Raw genomic sequence first — 16,179 nt, forward strand, 5'->3', positions numbered from 1 at the left:
AAAAGGACACTAAAAAAACTGCTGGACATTATGAACAATGCTGGGCATCCTCTGCACACGGCCATTAACAACCAGAAGAGTCTGTTCAGTGACAGGTTGCTTCTCCCCAAGACAAGAACCAACAGACTTAAAAACTCCTTTGTCCCACACGCCATCAGACTGTTTAACTCCTCTCTGGAGGGGAGAGGGAGGGGAAACAGGAGGACAAAGGAGGGGGGAACAACTAAGCTGTAGTGCCTCTTCACCTCACTGTACAATACCTTTTGTGCAATACTTTTGTTAATAGTCAACGGTGCAATAGACTCCATACTTGAAATGTGCAATTCACTTGTATTTTTATTTATTTTCATTCCTATTTATTCTATTTATCCCCTTCGTGTATATATATATAACTCTGTAACTCTGTAACTTCTGTCGGTGCTGTGTTTTTGGAAACCGAATTTCCCAGAGGAGCCCACCCGAGGGATTAATAAAGTTTTATCTTATCTTATCTTATGATATGAGGGAAACAATGAAAGTAATGTACTTTATAATTAAAAAACCGATTTATGTAGAAGTTCGTGACGTTAAAAAAAAAAAAAACAAGCAAAAAAAAAAAATAAACAAACGAAAACTGTGTTCTTAGATTTTTCCAGCTTCTTTATTAAAAGATTTATTTCCGGTCCCACATTTATTTTGAAATGCAGGACCGGAAGCTGTTTCGTTAACGCAGGTGCTGGCGCGTTTTTTTAAGGTTTGTGAAATGGTTGTATCTGTAACTATTTACAGCCATGACTGAACTGGCCGGAAACGGAGTCTGTCTGGTACGTGTTTATATTATTTATTTGTGTATTATGTGTATTTGCTATTTTAATGAACAAAACAGCCAGACGGCGACTAATAACAGTACAACAAACCTCAAAGGCAGCTAGCTAGCTACACACCAAACCGAGGGCCTGAAGGGTTGAAGATATTTTATAATGTGCTGAGTTTAGCCTGTGTGCTGGAGTAGCTAACAGTTTTCTGTCCTCAGGAGGAGTCCGTGAAAGACCAAAGTTCTCTGGCAGAAGTTTTCAGGGATGCCCTGGAAATATCCCAAGTGGGTTTGAAAGTTAAATATCTACATTATTCCACAAGTGGCCTTCATTTCACATTGTGGGTCACATACAGCACACTTTAATCTTAAGCGGGCCAGACCAGTGAAACTCCCCTGTCACCGTACAGAATCTATAATTGCACATTTATTCCCAAAGATATCCTAATACAGGGAAAAAAATCACATTTTTTGTTTGTTTGTTTTTTTAACACAAAGCTGCACCAAACTGCAAAGACCACCCATTAAATTATATTCAAAGTTAAGGGTATGCAATGCATAATAATAAATGTGATAATTTTTTTACTGTAAATTTCTGGGTTACCTCTGCAGTTTCTGTCAGTTTAACTGAAAGATTTGTTCTTCAACTTGGTTATGTTTTTACAGTATATTTTATTGAGGGAAAAAAGAGAGATGTGGCAGAGATGAAGACCCAACTCAGGTTGAGCAGTTTTGAGTCAAAGTTAGAGAAGATTGGCTGATATGGTTTGGAAATGTGTAGAGCTGGGATAGTGAATATTTTGGACAAAGGATGTTGAATATGGAGCTACCAGGATGGAGGAAAATAGCAAAACCTCAGAGAAGATTGACTGACGTAGTGAAGGAGGACACACACAGCGGGATATTGGGGATAGAGTGAGATGGAGGCAGATAATCTGCTGTGGTGACCCCTAAAGGGAGCGTCCAAATTAAAAGAAGACATTTGTTCAGCGTAACAGGCATTTCTGTTTTTAAGGATGTTACTTTCCAAAGAAATGGCACAAAGGAAAACAGAATCTGAGTATCTGAGCCAAAAGTTAAATGCTTTGTGCTTTAAATTGTAAATAAATAGACATTTCCACCATAACCAGTGGATAACTGCTTTATGAAGGTGACTAGAATGCGGTAAAATGGTCTTTTTCCAGCTTTTATAATACTGTGGCTTCCATGTCATAGTAAAAATTGTACAAATTTTGGATAAGGTGTGTGTGTGTGTGTGTGTGTATACACAGGATGTGACTTTGACAGGGCTTGAAGCCTCAGAGGATGCAGACAGCAGAGAGGAGCCAGAACATGGGGCTGGACAGAATGACGGACAGAAGGCCTGTCCATCTTCAGCTGACTCTGCTGATCCTGAGTCAAAGGTAATGACCTCACAGACAGGTGAGGGCTAATCTGCAGAAGTTTTTAAGTGTAGCCCAGAGCTTCGGAGCAGATACGTGGGACTTTGCTGCACTCTGCAGACAGAGATCAAGAACTGCAGAGAAGTTGAGAGAACTACAAGTTTGTGAGCTTATAATTTTGTCACTTAAATTACTGTCTCAGAATTTGTTCTGTCTTTTCATAACTTGATGCAGGATCAACTAACAAACTACTCCCTGACCAATTAAAATAAAAAATTAAGTAAACACACCTATCGCTATTTTGGTGATTTCAATAAATAATATGTTGTGCAAAAAAACCCCTGTTATGTCTCACAGTGGGTCGTGGGAGCTCAGTGTCGGGCAGTGTGGTCTGTAGATGGGAAGGAGTATCCAGCAACTGTGGTGTCTGTGGATGGCAACAACTGCAGAGTTCATTTCACTGGCTATGGCAATGAGGAGGACATGGAACTGAGTGCGCTTAAGAGTCCTAATGCTACACCACAAATGGAGAACTCACATGCTCAGGTTAATGCACTTTAACATATTATGGCAATATTTAATGGGTTAAAGTGCAAGTCAGTGGTTGTTCTTGACTCCTCAGCTGTAAAAAGCTGATGGGGTATTGACCTTGATCTCTATGTCAGAGTGAGTTTTCTGAAAGTCTTGTTGAGGGGTATCACTGGCAGTTGTCAGTATTTTTAAAATCATCGTTTAAAAATTCTTTCGATACCTGCTTATTAGTTATTTGAGAAGAACAACTAAAGGCACATGGTAACAGCTGAGGAAGCTCTGCTTGGCTGTGGTATGTAGTCAAAAGATCAATCGGAAAAAATGTCTTAATTCAGTTTTGTTAAGCAACACATTCAGAGTGAAGAATGATTCATCATAGTTTGTGTGTTAACTTTCCTTAAATACTTCATCAAATATTGTCAGTATCTGTTGCTGTTGTTGTGATGATGATAATAGTAATAATAATAAATATTAAAAATATTAAGCAGTAAGTGGTTCCTCACTATTGACTGTTCCTTCCGTCGTCCTATGGTCACAATAACCCAGTGTAATGGGTGGGAAATATTATTATTGCATAAAGTGATACTCATCGTGTCTTGGGGACATCTGTTATGTCAGCTGATTGTGTCAAACACTCTGTGCACCCAACCCAATGAGGAATCAAATTTAGGGTTCAGCATCAACCTCACGTTGTTGGCTTGGCAAACCAACAGAGCATCTAATTCAAGCACCCTCTCCTCACAGTCCTCAAGACATCTGTAATTTATTAGTTCTCTGCAAACACCAGCTTTGCAAGTAACAATAAAGAGCCACTTACTGCTTAAGAGTGAAAGTGGACAGTTTTCCTTGTTTTCCTTCTGTTTTTCCTGAAACATAAAATGTATTGCTGCAGTCAGGACCAACACAAGAGTGACCATAAACTGCTTTTTAGTTTCCTTGTTTTCCGTTGACTTATTGGTTCTGTGACTAGGTAGCTAACATAAACTATCGACTACAGACAATCAGCCAATCTAGTGATGCCATTTAGGCAGGATGGTGGTATACATGCTTTAAGTACCATAACCTAAAACACTTTTTTTTTAAATTTTGCTTCATGAACAGCGTTAAATCTGCGAGTTTTTTAGAGTAGTGCTGGTGTAAATTTAGCTTAATAAAAGTAGTTTTTTGTATCCACTTGATTGAATACAGAAAACCAGTTGGAATCACAATATACATCAAAGTACATCATTTTTTAATGGTAAACGGCCTGTATTTGTATAGCGCTTTACTAGTCCCTAAGGACCCCAAAGCGCTTTACACTACATCCAGTCACACACACATTCACACACTGGTGATGGCAGCTACATTGTAGCCACAGCCACTGCAGAGGCGAGGCTGCCGGACACTGGCGCCACCGGGCCCTCTGACCACCACCAGTAGGCAACGGGGGAAGTGTCTTGCCCAAGGACACAAACACCGAAACTGTCCAAGCTGGGGCTCGAACCAGCAACCTTCCGATTACAAGGCGAACTCCCAACTCTTGAGCCACGATCGCCCTGAAAATGTAAATCTGTATTCAGTAACTGGTTATATGTGTTTCAGGACTGGAAGCCTGGTTCTCAATGTCGGGCGGTGTATTCAGAGGATGGTTTGTTTTATCCTGCTGTGGTTCTGTGGGTAAAAGGTCAGCGCTGCCGCATTCGCTTTGATGACTACAACAATGAGGAGGAGCAAGATGTTAACTGCCTGCTGAGTCCCGATGAGCTCTATGGACCCAGCAGAGCCGCCACAATCAAGGTAGAGACCCACACCAGGCTCTGAGTGATGGGGAAATGTCTATAAAGAGTCTAGACAGTATTGACAAGTGAGACAGTCTAGATAAGATAAGATAACCTTTATTAGTCCCACACGTGGGAAATTTGTTTGTCTAAGAACCTTTCCTGGTCCAGATCACAGGTTAATACTAGAGATGGACCGATCCGATATTACGTGTCGGTATCGGTCCGATACTGACCTAAATTACTGGATCGGATATCGGAGAGAAATAAAAAATGTAATCCGATCCATTAAATATCACAAGAGCACCTCACAAAACTTGCGACATGGCGACTCTGCTCATAACCGTAGCACGTCGGAGCAGTGTGGTCACGTGATAGAGCGGCTGTGGCGTGCGAGACCTGTTGTCTGGTTGAGCATTTGGAGCTTCGCTACCAACCCGGCATTTCATCTCCGACAAAGTGATCCCAGAGAGAAGTTAAGCAAGTGTGTAAGTTCATCTCTGAATGTTTGTAAAGCATTCCTGCGTTAAGCTTAACAACCGATATATGGAGCGACTGCCCCCCCCTCCCTGATCAATGATCAGCTGATCGGCTTTTCTGTCGCGAGTCCGTCTCTCTTCTTTGTTTTTGGCCCACTTTGCAGCAGAAAGAGGAAACCAGCGGCTGAACAACAGCAGCACGTTTAAGCTTGATCAGCTGTTGTTAGAATGTATTTAATATTACTTTCTACTCCAGGATCTTTTTCTACAGCTGACGCTGGTAACTGTGCAGGGGCGGATCTAGCAAAGTTTAGCCAGGGGGGCCGATAGGGCATGAACAGGGAAAAGGGGGCACAAAGACATACTTTTCTTTCTTATTCTCATTTAAAATGTCGAGCTTTTAATAAATAATTATCTGAATCTTACACCCAAAGTTTTAATCTGATGTAAAATGTATAGAAGTCCATTACTGTATATACTAACTGTTAAGTCTAATATATATACCCTAGTAAGCTATAGTACTTCTTCCTTTGGGAAGGTACCATCTGTGCAGTCTGCAGTTCTGTTGAAGAAAGATGTTGAATCTATTTAATTATTGTGGAAAAATAATTGATTTCTGTGCATTTTTTTTCACACTGCATCAAATTAAAGTTGATTACGTCGATTAAGCATCATGAGGTGGAGCGTGGGGGGGTGGTTCCTTTTTTTTTTTCTTTTTTTTGCTGGGAGTTTGCAACCCTATTAATTAGATTGCTTACTCTTTAAAATACCAGAATAGGGAGGCTGGAGCAGGTTTAAGTTTATTAGATTGATCAGTTTTGCTGAACTATGAAATATTTTGGGTGCAGTGCGTTTTTTACATACAGGTATAACAGAATAGCTTTAGTGTTTGTTTGTTTGTTTTTTAAACTTGAATTTGAACTTATACAAAATGAAACAAGATATTAAAAAAACAGTTTTAATTAAAAAACACACTATATCAGATTTATATCCAAATTTATGATATCGGTATCGGACATAAAAAAAGTGGTATCGTGCCATCTCTAGTTAATACCACCTCAGGTGGTTTTTCAGCTGTTTGTGCTGCTACTCAGTTGTTTTACAGAGGGTTATTACTTCAGTTGAAGTCAACTTTATAGCACCAAATCAAAGTGCTTTATATTATAAAGACCCTACAATTATACAGTAGCTCCTGTCTTTGATATGGATATGAACACTTGAGAAAAAATGTTTTGTTGTAGCGAAGCGGCAGTCTCAGTCAGCTCAACATTGCAGTTCCCTTAAAGATAACTTGAGGTTGGCTCTCGCTGTCTCTGCTTGAGTTTAGTGAAATTCTGGTATTATTTTTGTACGTTGTTTAGCTCTGATCGGCAGTTATCTGCACCTGTGCAGTATAGGTGGATATAACATGCTAATCAAGCTAGTCACCGAAGCTGTGATGTCTACCTTTTATATGTGATCTATGTTCAGGATGAAAGAAAGTGTTCAGGACTTTTCAAAGCAGTAGAGAAACAATAGTAACAAAAAATCATTTAGATTTATGGACCAACATTGTGTGCATTTTTAAAAAATAACTGAACCACTGCACGAATATGAAAGCAGTTAAACTAAAATAATAAAAAACAAAATACATTTCTTTATTAAAGGACTCTTTTAATTAGATGTAGCTCACTTCTGATCCTCCCTGCTGTCTGATGAGGGCAGAATCTCACCTCTTTGATGTGGTCTAAAAGCTTTTCTCATCATTGATATGAAGTGGAGGCGCAGTCTTTCTGTTTTAACTATTCAAAATGATGTTTTTGGGTTGTTTTGTTTGTTCTGCTCTCTTTTGTGTTTTTAATTTCATTGATCGGTGTCTTTATGCCCCATAAAGAAAAAAAGGTGTTGTGTTGTTCTCCTGTAGGCCAGCAACTGGAGGTCCAATTTAACAAGCAGGCGGAGAAGTAGGGAGAACCAAGGAGAACGAGGAGCAGAGAGGAGGTCTGCAGGGAAAGATGATCAGAACTACTCCAGAGTGAGTCTCCATTTGTGGTCAAGAATCTAAATAGTGATTCATGGGTGAGTGATCAAAACATTAGAGCCTTCAAGAGGTTTATAAAAGCCTAAAAAGTTGATTCTGTTCATCTGGATGTTTTCAGTTTGAGAAACGTTTCGTCATCATCAGGTGACGTCTTCAGTCTCAGCTGACTGCAGGTTTCAATCTTATAAACAGCACATTTGCATAATGACTGAAACCAGCCCACTGAAGGAACAATGGGCTGGGAGGGCAGTTCCTTAATCTTAATTATGCAAATTCTAATGACCACTGATCAATGGCCATGAGTCCCATTCACAGAGAGTTGGGGAATGGTGACAGATGTACCCTTAGGCCCCTCCTCGATTCAGAGATGGTCTTTCCCTTTTCACGTAAATGGCCTCCTTGACTCCGCCCTCAAACCAGCGTTCCTCCCTGTCCAGGATGTTACATCCTCATCATTGAAAGAGTGTCCACTGGCCTGTAGGTGTAAACAGACTGCAGAGTCCTGGCCTGACGAGGTGGCTCTGCTGTGTTGTATCATCTGCTTAGCCAGAGGTTGTTTGGTTTCCCCGATGTATAAATCCTGCCAATCCTCCTGGCACAGCGTACACTATGCTACTCTGTTTGTTTCGGGGACCCGATTGTTGGAGTGGACCAATTTTTGGCGCAGCGTGAGACTCTGTGTTTAGAAAAAAATACGTCTCAACTATTGTGATACTTCTGACACGTACGGGGTAGTGCTGGGCCATATCATACTGTTCACGGTAATAGCGGTATAATGTTGGGCAACAATAAGAAAATGAAATATCACGATAGAATATGGGTAAAACACGCATGCGCAGTGCCTTTGTTTTCATACGCACATGGCGGCGGCGGGGAATGAGAAGGGCGAGAGCGGATCGTTGAATGAAACGGATGAACCAGAACTGGTTCTGGTTCAGAACGTACTGTGCTTCAACATAATGTTACCGTATTGTGTGTGTATAACCTCTTTTTAAGTGTTGTGGACATTATACATGGTTATGCTGAGGATATGTCGGCCAGTTTCCACTGGAAACGCCTTTTGGTTAAACTGTCAGCGAGGAATTTGCATTTGCACTGTTAAATTTTTATATAACTTTAATGCAAAAAACAGCTGCTTGTTTAAGTGAAAATACATTGATGGGTTTTTTGCACTAATAAAGTTGTGGAGTTGTAAAGTATTTTGTCTCGTGTCAATTATATCGTCAGTTATATCGTTATCATAAATTTTCAAATGTATGTTGTGATAAATATTTTTGGTCACATTGCCCTGCTCTAGTACGGGATCACTGCTGTTTTTCGCTTAAGCTGTGATTGTGATTTTTATCAGTTACGTTATTCAGCTCCTGCTCAAACTGTACGATTGACTCGCAGGGGTGAGAAGTTCGTAGGTCTCACACTGTGCGTCCATAACATGAAGCTTAAAACACAAAATCTGTCTCTCCCTCTCTGTCTTTCACTCACACAGACACCAACATCAACTTTGCTAATGAAAAACATTGATCAGGCAGCTGTGATTGAGCAGCAAAGTCCATCCAACTATTTTCACGGTTGTTGTGGTCGTGATAATTTTGTGAGGCCATCGAAAATGCTCGGATGAGCCAAAGTTCTACAAGTCGTGCCTCCATCGCTTGTGTCCAGATCACACGCTGCGCTGCCGTGCTGCTCCGACTTTTCAGGATTTCAGACAGGTTTGATTTTCTTACGACCAAACGATTGATGATCGGGAGCTGGTCGTGAGGTGTTAATCGCTTCTCGTTACCCCGTGTATACGAAACACGACACACGATTAAGGCCAAACTCGGGCCGATCCCCAAAACGGTCGCACGACTGAAAAATCGGCTCAAAATGGGCCAAAAATCGCACAGTGTGAGCCCAGCATTAGGCTGCGCTTCTCCTTCTTTCCTGGATCGGCTGGAGCTTTCTTTAGGCAAAGAACATTTCCAGCTGGGACAACCACCTTTACTCAGGACCTTCTTGGTGTGATCTGGGCTTTGATCAGTGGTTGTTGATCAATGGTCATGAGAATTTGCATATTAATGATTAAGGAACTGACCTCCCAGCCCATTGTTCCTTCAGTGGGCTGGTTTCAGTCATTATGCAAATGTCCTGTTTATAAGATTGAAGACTGAAGACGTCACCTGGATGATGACGAAACGTTTCTCAAACTGAAAACATCCAGATAACAAAATCAACTTTTGGGATTTACTTACCTGGATGACATCAGTATGCATCAAGACACTAGCACTACTGATGTTATCCTGAAACTCCAGACTAAGCAACCAAGATCATAACTAGTTTCTACTTCTAACTTAAAAAGTCATATAACCAATCATTTAAATGCCGGTTGGATTACTGATCACACTGTTCACTTTGATGTCAATTCAGCAAAGTTTAATAGATACACTACAAGTGTTTTCACTCAGTATAGCCTAATTTATTTATAATTTGTCTCATAGCTAGTATCTACTTTACAGAAAAGATTCCTCTGATATTTTGTGTTTTTTGTCTTGTGTTTTTGCAGGATAAGGAGAGACCTGGTGATCAGCGCAAAGTGGAGAAAGAAGCTGAGGAGAAGAAAGAAAGCCAGCAGACAGTAGGAGCAGAAAAGACAACCAGTCACAGCTTCCGTCCTTTTCCTCCTCCTCCTCATTTGGGCTCAGAGGTAAACCTACATTTATTCAAATTATGAGATTTTTTTCTTTCTTGAAAAATAAAAATAAATCCCAAATAAGTCCAGATGTTTTTAAATGCTCTGATTTTTCTCTAATGTCTCCGTCTTTGTTTTATAAACCTGTCTGTAGGAACTAGCAAAAGACTCAACAGCACCATCTGGTGACTAAAAAAGGAAGTGATTTTAATTTAGTACCGCAAAGTTAAATTTATAATAGCAATTTAAATAATAATATAGCAATATTTTGTCTCTGTGCGTTAACACAACATGGATACACAAAACATTGCAATGCTGTGCTGTATCCATTTTTTCTGCCATTTCTAATCGTTATCTGCTTAATGTGGACGTTGTTCACGTTTTATTTTTCAGTGACACATGGAAATCAAATTCTCTTTACTTTGGATCAAGTTAATGTTTATCAATGTTGTTTTTAATGTAATAATAATGTTTCCTGTGCCGGTGTCTCCCTCGTCAGGATCGCGTGTCCTTCCTGGCTCCACCCCCTTTTCCTCCTCCTCCTCCCTCGTGGATGTTTGGTGGGAAAGAGTCTGATGGCTCTCCTGGCACTGATTCCACATCCAGCATGTTGATGTTGTGGTACATGTGTGGCTTCCACACGGGCAGCTTCATGGTCAGTAGCAGGTTATTAGACAGTGTCCCGATTCGTTGATGTTGGGCTGTATAAAGGGCTGTACACGCCCTGTATGCGTAAACAGAGTATATTATCATGCATCATGACAGTTAGCTGCAATACCTTTTATGGTATTGAAGTTTATACTTCACTAACGGTTCCAACGCTCTTTCACCCCCAGCTGTTTCCTGTTGTTCTCGTTATGGGGCCCATGGTCGTATATCACACGTCCTGAGGACATATGAAGAGTATAAAAAGCTCTTTATGAATGAATATGACCTGATAAATCACAAAATGTGTGACTGCCATTTAAACAAAACAAGTTGACAATTGTGACAAAAAATAATACATCTTCATCCATGTCTGTTGTCTTCATATATGAGGTATCTCTGAAGTACGCAGCACTTGAGAGGTCACGTGTTTTATCCAAACCATGTGACCAGTTGGTTTGATGGTACAGTTGTAATGACCTGCCAGTTAAGGGTATCACTGGATGTAGTGTTAGGGGAGGTTATAATAAACCTTAAAAAGTTGACCTCTGGTAATATTTTGCATATTAATCTCACAACTGCAGCTCATTGTGCTGAAATTATATAAAATCTGTTCCTTCAGAACAGCCAAACATAAATGGTGGATCTTACTTGACGTCACCTACTTTTTAGCCTGAAGTGACAATATCAAGACAAGTGGGTGGAGTTCCTCGTTAGCAAGCTTCATCCATAAACTGTTTGGCATTAAGTGAGTAACAGACAGTATAATGGTCCATTCACTGAAACACTGGAACAGTTAATCCTGAAAGCTGTGTTAGTTGTCAGATAATTGCATCAGAAATGCTACAAAGTCACCAGCAGCACAAACATGACCTGAGGTGAAGCCCAGTAGATGCTAGCTAGTAGAAAGCATCATGTGTTAGATGAATTATAGCAGCGGTCTCCAACCTTTTTTGCGCCACGGACCGGTTTATGCCCGACAATATTTTCATGGACCGGCCTTTAAGGTGTCGCGGATAAATACAACAAAATAAAACTAGTACCGGTACCGAAAAACAGAAGATTTATTCATAACACACGTGAAAAGACCCAGGAAAACAGAGTAAACGATAAAAACGATAACAAAATAACACTGAAAACCGATAAAAACCCTGAAAACCAGACATTTCACACCTGAGCCTCAACTCTCGCGGCCCGGTACCAAACGACTCACGGACCGGTCCGAGGCCCGGGGGTTGGGGACCGCTGAATTATAGAACGTAGAGATGTATTAAAAAAACAGTAAATGATACTGATTGCATTGAAATGTAACTGAGTAGTGAACACTGTAAGAGCTGGGGGTGACACTCAGGACTTTGCTTGTGTCATTAAATAAATTTTTTGTAGCTCAGTTATAAATATAAGAATGTGACACTTGCTTTTAAACTTATGTGTCGTGAATTTGTTTCAGGCTCAGCAGATGTTCAAGCCGGCCTCCAGAGACTGAGGTGAGAATCCACACTGAACATGTGCGCAGACTCAGACAGGCAGGAATAGAATGTCGTGATAATGCGCTTCACACAAAGGCATCACAGGAAAACATGTCAGTGTATATATAAAAAGTTTTTTAAGGTATATTTATGCCATGGAGTGTATACATAGCTTCATAGAGTAGTGGTTTACACTTTTGTAACGTGAAAGATCTCCAGTTTGAGTTTATTATATTTGTTTTCTATAACCAAAACTTCTATCTGGTCTTTAAGTGATGACGTGATGAACCCTTTCAGGTCCAAACTGCTCTGTGTTTATTAAGGCTGTTGTGTTTTTAACATGTTTTAATGTTTTGTATCTTGTTCTGTTTAATCTCAACAAGCCCGTAAAAACAGTCAGTGATCACTGTCGGCCTCTCTCGGTTTTAATCATCACTGTTCATTTTACAGCTCAGTGTTTAAACCCTTACGATGTAGCTGCAGCCCAGCAGCAGTATATTAATGACTAACCTCGTACTGTGGATGGATTATCTCAGTTGTTCTCCTGCTGAAGTTTGGTCCGTTTACAGCATCCTGCCATGCGACTGCATTTGTCTCTAACCATCAGGAACCCTCACGTTAACTTTTATCCAGTGGAAGAAAGTTAGCGTTCATCCTTCAGCTTCACTGTGTTTATGCTAACATAGTTGTGTCGCTAGCAATCACGTAGCACATCATTATATAGCAGCTAGCCCAACTTCAGTAACCCTACAAACGTCACTGCTGTTTAATTTTCTGTCTTCATTTATGTTGGAAGTGATAGCAGAGCTGTACGTTTGAATTTATTCAGAAACCTCTCAGTCAGAACATGCTATATCACGTTTAGGTGGAAGCTAGCGAGCTAACTTCCTGCTAACTTCTAACTTTGTTAAATGTAATCAGTTCTATTTTCATGGATGCCTGGATGTTAAACTTCATTGTTACACCTGGTAAAGCAGCAACGCTGATCATTTTATTAAAGATGAAAGAATTTAGTCAGTTTGTAACTCTCAGTGATGCTGCAGTGTTCGTTTGACTTTATAACCTGCAGCAGAGTTTGGGCCTGACACAGCTGATGACGTCAGACTTAAAGACCAGATGGAGGTTATTTTTCTGTCATTTAATTGTTCATCGGTCACTTAATTCCTCTGTTTAGCCTAAATGGCCATTGAGGAGGTCTTTATAAATAGGAAAAGCTTTAAAAGTCCCAACATTGGCTCAGATGACAGTTGCAAGTTATGGACCAGAGGCCTGTATTATAAGCATAATTTTGGCTTATTGGGGTTAACCCTGGGTGTTTTGTACTGTGAAGGTGGTTCACGTCTTACTGGGGTAAATCATCTTGGAAACGTATGCTATAGGCCTGTGGAGCAGGTTAGGTTCCAGATTAGAGGTAAGCAGATATGAAATCACGGCCTGCTGACCAATCGATTATCCAGATAATGGTGTCACTGTTCCTGGAAGATCTCTCTCACAGTAGCGTTTCTCTTCAGTTGTGTTTCTACAGACTTACCTGATTAAAAGGAAAAAGACAAAATTTGAATGAGTGCAGGATCTGAGCAGCGCGACTGATCTTAAATGTATGCATTTATTTCTTTACTGTAGAGTCGAGAGAATCAAGGGACAAGATGCAGTTGGGATGTTCATCTTTCATTCACAGCTCACGTGTATTCTGATTATTGTTTGTATTTCTACAAGTATCTTATTTGTTCTTAGTTGAATGTTGTCATGGAAACTGTGCACGTAGTGGAATTTTTGTTGTTGTTTATTTTTTTTGAAGCGAATATGAAGTGTTTGTTTCAAAGTTGCAGCTGTTGACAAATTAAATCAGATTATTTGGAGAAAAGAGTGTTTTGTTATTAAAAAGAAAGCTGGATTACCTCTGAGCGTCATCTTCTTCTGTGTCTTAAAAAACAGATCAACTTCCTGTGGCAGGTTCTGATCCTGCACATGGTTTTATTTTTGCCGGTTGACATTTGCTCCTCATTCATGCCACTGAACTTTACTCTAACCCCCTTTCTCTGCTTGCGTGACACATGTTGACTCGATTGATTAGATGTTAAAGCTTCTTATGTGCTTTGACGTAAACGGTGACACATGAAGACCTTTGGGCGTAGCACCTCTTCCTATCAAGCTGCTGTTTGTAAAGAGGCTTTATCCATAAATCACAGCAATAAGAACTGATCATTTTGAAACACTGATGAATTTGATTAGAGAAAATATTTAAAATTATTGTGTGGTGGTGTTGTATGGCAGCAGGAATCGTGTCATCTCTTAAGTCTGATTTTAATCCAATATTAAAAATGAAGATCTTGCTTTCATGTCCTGTTTGACAGAGCAGAGGTTCTTCTCACAGTTGACCTCAGATGTGAGATGGCTGATTGTCTCATTATTGAAAACTAAACATTGTCTGAGTGACGTCAGAGCTGCTCACTTAAAAACATCTGAGAATAAGCCTCAGAATCAGGGAGCACACTGAGCGTCGCTGGCCAGCATCTTTTAGTGTCCGTTACCTGTCGGCAGTCCTTCAGCACAATGGTCAGCAGCAGGATGCTGCTTCTCGGTGCCTCCTGCTGGCTGCTCGTTGTTTTAGGGAGTTGCGAGGAGCCAATCGAAGAGAGGTCAGCCGAATACGACGCCATCGAGACACAAGAAGAGAAAGAGCTGGTGAGTAGCAACGTCATGGCTGACTTATGATGGGTCATGATGATGCTATAAAGACAAAGGGGGCTGATTGTTGGGGCTGCAACAATTTTTTTTTCATTACAAATTTTGTTTCTGAATTGTTTTGTCTGTACTATTTAACCCTAACCCACAACAGCAACGCCTTTAGGAACAGAAAATCTGAAGCTGGGTCTGTCGTCCATTCTGCATGACCATGTTGTCCATCAGCTGCTGCCTGCAGTTTGAGTTTAGCAAATTTGAGATTTTGGTCAGTTGTATTATCTTGTTTTATTTGGCTTTCCTGCAAACAGGACTTGCAATAAATGTTAAAAATGAGTTGGCTTTGACTGATATAAACTAAATCCAGTACAAACTTCAGGGCTGAATATTCCCAGCCACCTTCTTGTACTGGCTGTATCATAAAGGCTTCCTTTGCAGTAAAAGAGAGGGGGGCTCAGTTATTCAACCATCATGCTGACATCATCATCTATAGCTGTTAAATTATGCTAACATTTTCTTCATTATGAGAAGTTGACTTGAAAATGTTACCAGTTTAATTGAAGCAGTTTAGTGTTACCATGCTAATGATTATCACGGGCAAAGCTGAATGCTTTAGGCCTCTTTAAGGCCCCCTCCTCTGCCTAAAAGCCGGATCTCTCAGAAACCTTAAGAGCAAACCGTAGTCTTTGACAGCTGTACTTGGTGCCAAGCAGCAGGATTTAGTTTACATACTTTTCTCTTTATTTGAAATACTGTCCACATGTAGTATGAAAATTAGATATACAAGAATTGTAATAGTTATGAAGCAAAGTCTGAATTCATGCAATGTTTACAGCCCTTAAAAACGACAGAGTAGGTGCCACTGATCATTATCAATCCAAGGCTGATGATGGTAAATGCTCCTCTGGGATCTCAAATTAATTCGATGGGCGTAGCCATAAACACAATATGATGTTAGTTTCAGTTCTTCTGATTTCTGAGTCAGATTTTAACATGATCTCGTTTCCTCCTTAGATTGAAGCTCTGCAGGAAGTTCTGGAGAAGCTAAAGGGCAAACAGCTGCCATCCTCAGAGAAAAAACTCGGCTGGCTTGCTGCTGTAAGTACGATCGTTCATTTCTCCTTCCTCCTCCAGTGCTGATCAGATAGCTTGGGATTTATTTTAGGTGTTCAGGTTAGCAGATTTCCACCTCCAGAGTAAGCATGCACATTTCTCACACTGCTGTTCTAGAGCAGGATGCCATCCAAGTACCACTGATCCTGAGTGGATAAGACAATCGGCCTCGTGCCAAACTGAAATGCCTCCCATCTTCCACAAAAACGAAAGATTTACAGACACAAACCTTTTTGGTTTCTGGTGATTCACATCTCTTTTTATATGAATATGTAACAATGTACTTGTCAGGCTTTGTTTGTCCAACTAATACTGTACTAGCAAATATCATGATCAAACTGTATCCAGACTGAAAGTCATGTTGTGTTTTTGTATGTCAGTGTGATGCAGGTGAGCAGTGTGCAATACGTAAGGCTTCGAGAATCGGGAAGCTGTGTGGCTGTCCCGGAGGAACCGCTTGTAACTTCAGTGTCCTCAAGTGTCTGTAAAGTTCAAACACTAAAGTCCTGCTGTTCAGAGAATAAAGACACGTTTTTAAAATTGCCTCTCGTCTGTTTGTTTGTTTTTTATACAAACATTACCTCAAATAAAAAAAATCATCACTGACAATCGAAATTTGTTTCTTTTTTAGCTTTTTTAT

The 16,179-nt window shown here is 40.3% G+C and overlaps 2 protein-coding genes across 5 annotated transcripts; both read left to right on the forward strand.

The window, feature by feature from the left end:
* The first annotated feature begins 669 nt into the window (after positions 1 to 669).
* LOC309689306 (uncharacterized protein) lies at positions 670 to 13,641 on the forward strand. Of its 4 annotated transcripts, none has more exons than XM_082505607.1 (10): positions 670 to 803; positions 1,013 to 1,078; positions 2,065 to 2,196; positions 2,533 to 2,721; positions 4,288 to 4,482; positions 6,846 to 6,956; positions 9,505 to 9,645; positions 10,130 to 10,285; positions 11,726 to 11,762; positions 13,368 to 13,641. In XM_082505607.1, the coding sequence occupies exons 1-9, from the start codon at positions 771 to 773 to the stop codon at positions 11,759 to 11,761; spliced, it is 1,059 nt and encodes a 352-aa protein (XP_082361733.1). In that variant the 5' UTR covers positions 670 to 770; the 3' UTR covers position 11,762; positions 13,368 to 13,641. The 4 variants fall into 4 exon arrangements, with proteins under 4 accessions (XP_082361733.1, XP_082361734.1, XP_082361735.1 ...); XM_082505608.1 differs by having other exon boundaries at positions 2,065 to 2,182; positions 2,531 to 2,721; XM_082505609.1 differs by lacking the exon at positions 2,533 to 2,721.
* A 656-nt stretch (positions 13,642 to 14,297) lies between these two features.
* LOC309688633 (cocaine- and amphetamine-regulated transcript protein-like) lies at positions 14,298 to 16,090 on the forward strand (the record flags this gene model as incomplete). Its single annotated transcript, XM_082504511.1, has 3 exons — positions 14,298 to 14,429; positions 15,441 to 15,524; positions 15,920 to 16,090. 3 exons carry the CDS (start codon positions 14,298 to 14,300, stop codon positions 16,025 to 16,027), a joined length of 324 nt encoding a protein of 107 aa, XP_082360637.1. The 3' UTR covers positions 16,028 to 16,090.
* Between the last annotated feature and the right edge of the window lie 89 nt (positions 16,091 to 16,179).

Source organism: Aulonocara stuartgranti (assembly GCF_965226115.1).
Source record: "Aulonocara stuartgranti genome assembly, chromosome: 15".
Classification (NCBI taxonomy): Eukaryota; Metazoa; Chordata; class Actinopteri; order Cichliformes; family Cichlidae; genus Aulonocara; species Aulonocara stuartgranti.

Bases quoted from the DNA above. Each gene is read 5' to 3' on its own strand.
- LOC309689306 (XM_082505607.1), top strand. From the start codon at position 771: ATGACTGAACTGGCCGGAAACGGAGTCTGTCTG. The intron at 6,957-9,504 runs GTGAGTCTCCAT...GTGTTTTTGCAG, and splicing joins ATGATCAGAACTACTCCAGA to GATAAGGAGAGACCTGGTGA. The intron at 10,286-11,725 runs GTCAGTAGCAGG...AATTTGTTTCAG, and splicing joins TCCACACGGGCAGCTTCATG to GCTCAGCAGATGTTCAAGCC.